The 3,163-nt window shown below is 42.9% G+C and overlaps 1 protein-coding gene across 1 annotated transcript in view; it reads left to right on the forward strand.

Moving 5' to 3' along the window:
• The first annotated feature begins 132 nt into the window (after positions 1-132).
• The window catches only part of LOC101855494, a 10,903-nt gene continuing 7,872 nt past the window's right edge, over positions 133-3,163 (forward strand). The window contains exon 1 of the mRNA XM_005099192.3: positions 133-1,043. Coding sequence (XP_005099249.1) covers positions 629-1,043 — 415 coding nt within the window. The 5' untranslated portion in view covers positions 133-628. The remainder of the gene's footprint in view (positions 1,044-3,163) is intronic.

Raw genomic sequence — 3,163 nt, forward strand, 5'->3', positions numbered from 1 at the left:
GCCTCCCAGTGTACCCGTCTCCCCTATTTTCACACACATAAAAGCACAAACACCCACACACGCACATAAACACACGCTTATAAACACTCACTCACACACACACGCTTATAAACACTCACTCACACACACACACACACACACATACACATACACATTCACACACACATGCACACACACACACACACACTAAACACAACAAACGCACGTACCTTTTTCACTAGTCAGTCACCTCCTTTGATCAATGGTCTTTCAATCGAAGAATGAAGTATCGATTTGCCTTAACGCCGCCGCCAAAACATTCCCGCTAAGCGAGTACGTGAGGCGAGAACCGATCATCATTAATGCTGCATGCTTGCATCTGGAAAAGTTGAACAAGTAGTTCAGTAGGCCACTTTTTCATTGCTCGTTATCAGACAATAACACTTTTGCTGAAAATGTAAGGAGTTTCTGTGAGAATCGTTTGTCATTATAACTGCGTGATCGTCACAACGAAGGATGTGTGAGAGAGAGAGAGTCAGTTTTTCCATTCCTAAACGCTATAATAATAAGCAACGAAGGTGTTTATACTGAGACGGATATAATTTTTTAACATAGTACTAATAACATTGTAGCTGAAATTTCTGTCAAAATGGATAAGCGACGACCGCCGCAGAGTGCTCAACAGTCTTGCAATAACAACGACAACAAAAATAACGACCCAGTATCAAAAGCGAACGACGACAACGACAAAAACGACGACGACGACGGCTACGACTCAACAACGGTGTCCGCCGACGCCAAGAAAATCCCAAAAAGGAACGACCGCAACAGCAGCAACAGCAGCAACAGCAGCAACGGCTACTCCGATGGCGCAAACACCCGAAACCAGCAGGAAGGAGGCTACGGCTGGGTCATCGTTATCGCCAGTTTCTTCAACGCCTTTATCATCGACGGTACCGGGAGTTGCTTCGGCCTGCTGTTCCCGTATATCGTGGAGAAGTACGAGTCGTCTGCCTTCGTGGCGTCTTTTGCTGGCTCACTGTTTGTGGCGCTTATGATTATGGGTAAGGCCATTAATTATTATGCAAAATTGTTATTATATTATTATTACTATTATCATTATCGTTATTATTGTTATATACACGTACACACACACACACACACACACACACACACACACACACACACACACACACACACACACACACACACATCGAAATGCACGCCATTCTTAGCTCCCCTTTACTGCTTTTTTTCAGGTTCGCAATATTGCTTTTTCTTCGTTTTAAACCTTGTTCTTGACGGGCATCCATTTAATTAATTGTTTAATACAAAGGGATAGGCCTAAACTCACATAGCATGTACCATTGATGTACTTGCGTTTGCCCCTCGTGTTTAACACAAATCCCGGGAGTGGAGAGGGATGAATGTACTTTATTTTGATATATTGATCTGTTTTTACTCGTGAGAACACGTAATATTTCATTTTGAGGGTTACCCTCAACTAAAAATTCCAATCAAGGAAACGTTTTTATATTGTTAATTCAAATAGATTCAAATAGTCTTGCCACATGCATTGTTTTACATTCTCTCTGCTCATGAAGCGAACGGAACAGCTGTCGACCACATTAAATTCTGCCCTAATTGTTGTCACTGAGGCTATTCTCCATGTGGATTTAGTATATTGTGTGTAAAAAAAATATTATGTAGTGGTGTATTTCATTTAAACACGACCAGCCCAGGAGTGAAGCCTTTTATTTTCCAATTGGACTGAGTAAGTGGAGTGATTGCTTCGACTATGTCTTCAAACACGAATAATGTAAATTTAAAGCTGGAGTATGTGCAAATGGTGAAAACAAAAACAACAACGCTATTGTGTTAGTAAAATTAGACTTTTAAAACAGTTCCGATTTAGCCAACCCAACCCCCCCCCCCCCCCCTGTAATTGCATGTGCAGTCACTTTGCTATTTTATGTTGTATTTTGACAATATCACAGTCTAACGGACCTGGTATTTTTATCTTTAGTAATAGTGTATAGTGCTCGCCACGGAACAGTTTATTGTACTTAGACACAATATCAAAACACACAATGTGCATTTGGGGCTGTACTTTCAGCACAAATAGGTCACACGCGCCGAAGATTCGTTTTTCTAGGGTGTAATATCATAGAAAGAAAAAAAGGAGGAAAGATAAGGACAATGAAATGTTTGACAGAAGAGAAGGAGTAAACTACACCACAGCACCCGCCAACCACCCACATGGGCCTTGTGAGAGAGGGAAAAAGGTATAGAGTTTATAACCCCCTTCAAGGTAGGTTAACAAAGAGGCGGGGATCCCTTGGTGGTCTAAAATCGATAAGAGTAGGCTTCGGCCGCCACCCGGGCAAAATTTGAAAGTTTCCTACCAACTGAAAATATTAGGTGTGTCCCGCGCGCTCATATGACCTATGCAGTTGCGAGCGCCGTAAAACACTTTACAAAAACAAAACAACAAAAGAGGCGGGTCCTCGCGCTCATATGACCTATGCAGTTGCGAGCGCCGTAAAACACTTTACAAAAACAAAACAACAAAAGAGGCGGGTCCTCGCGCTCATATGACCTATGCAGTTGCGAGCGCCGTAAAACACTTTACAAAAACAAAACAACAAAAGAGGCGGGTCCTCGCGCTCATATGACCTATGCAGTTGCGAGCGCCGTAAAACACTTTACAAAAACAAAACAACAAAAGAGGCGGGTCCTCGCGCTCATATGACCTATGCAGTTGCGAGCGCCGTAAAACACTTTACAAAAACAAAACAACAAAAGAGGCGGGTCCTCCGAAATAAGTGTCCAGCTCTGATAAGACCGGCCCAATGGGATTCAGAGATTGGAAAACTGCAAACGCCACCGGAGTTCACAAACATCCTGTTGGGGATTCGAAATAGAATCTAGGGCCGCCCGTTCGCTCCCCTCGTGACACCAACTGGGCTTACGTAGCGCTCTTTTGAGAAAGAGGGTTGGGGGGGGGGGAGGGGTAAAGCGGGCTTTATTGACCCGAGCTTGTCAAGAAAACTTTGCTTGTTTGTTTGTTTGTTTGTTTGTTTGTTTGTTTGTTTGTTTGCATGTTTTGTTTTGTTTTTGTTTGTTTGTTTTTTTGTTGCTTTTGTTGCTGGTTTTTTTAAGGGGGGGGGGGGGGCTTGGATGT

This window comes from Aplysia californica, unplaced genomic scaffold (genome assembly GCF_000002075.1).
Source record: "Aplysia californica isolate F4 #8 unplaced genomic scaffold, AplCal3.0 scaffold00205, whole genome shotgun sequence".
Classification (NCBI taxonomy): Eukaryota; Metazoa; Mollusca; class Gastropoda; order Aplysiida; family Aplysiidae; genus Aplysia; species Aplysia californica.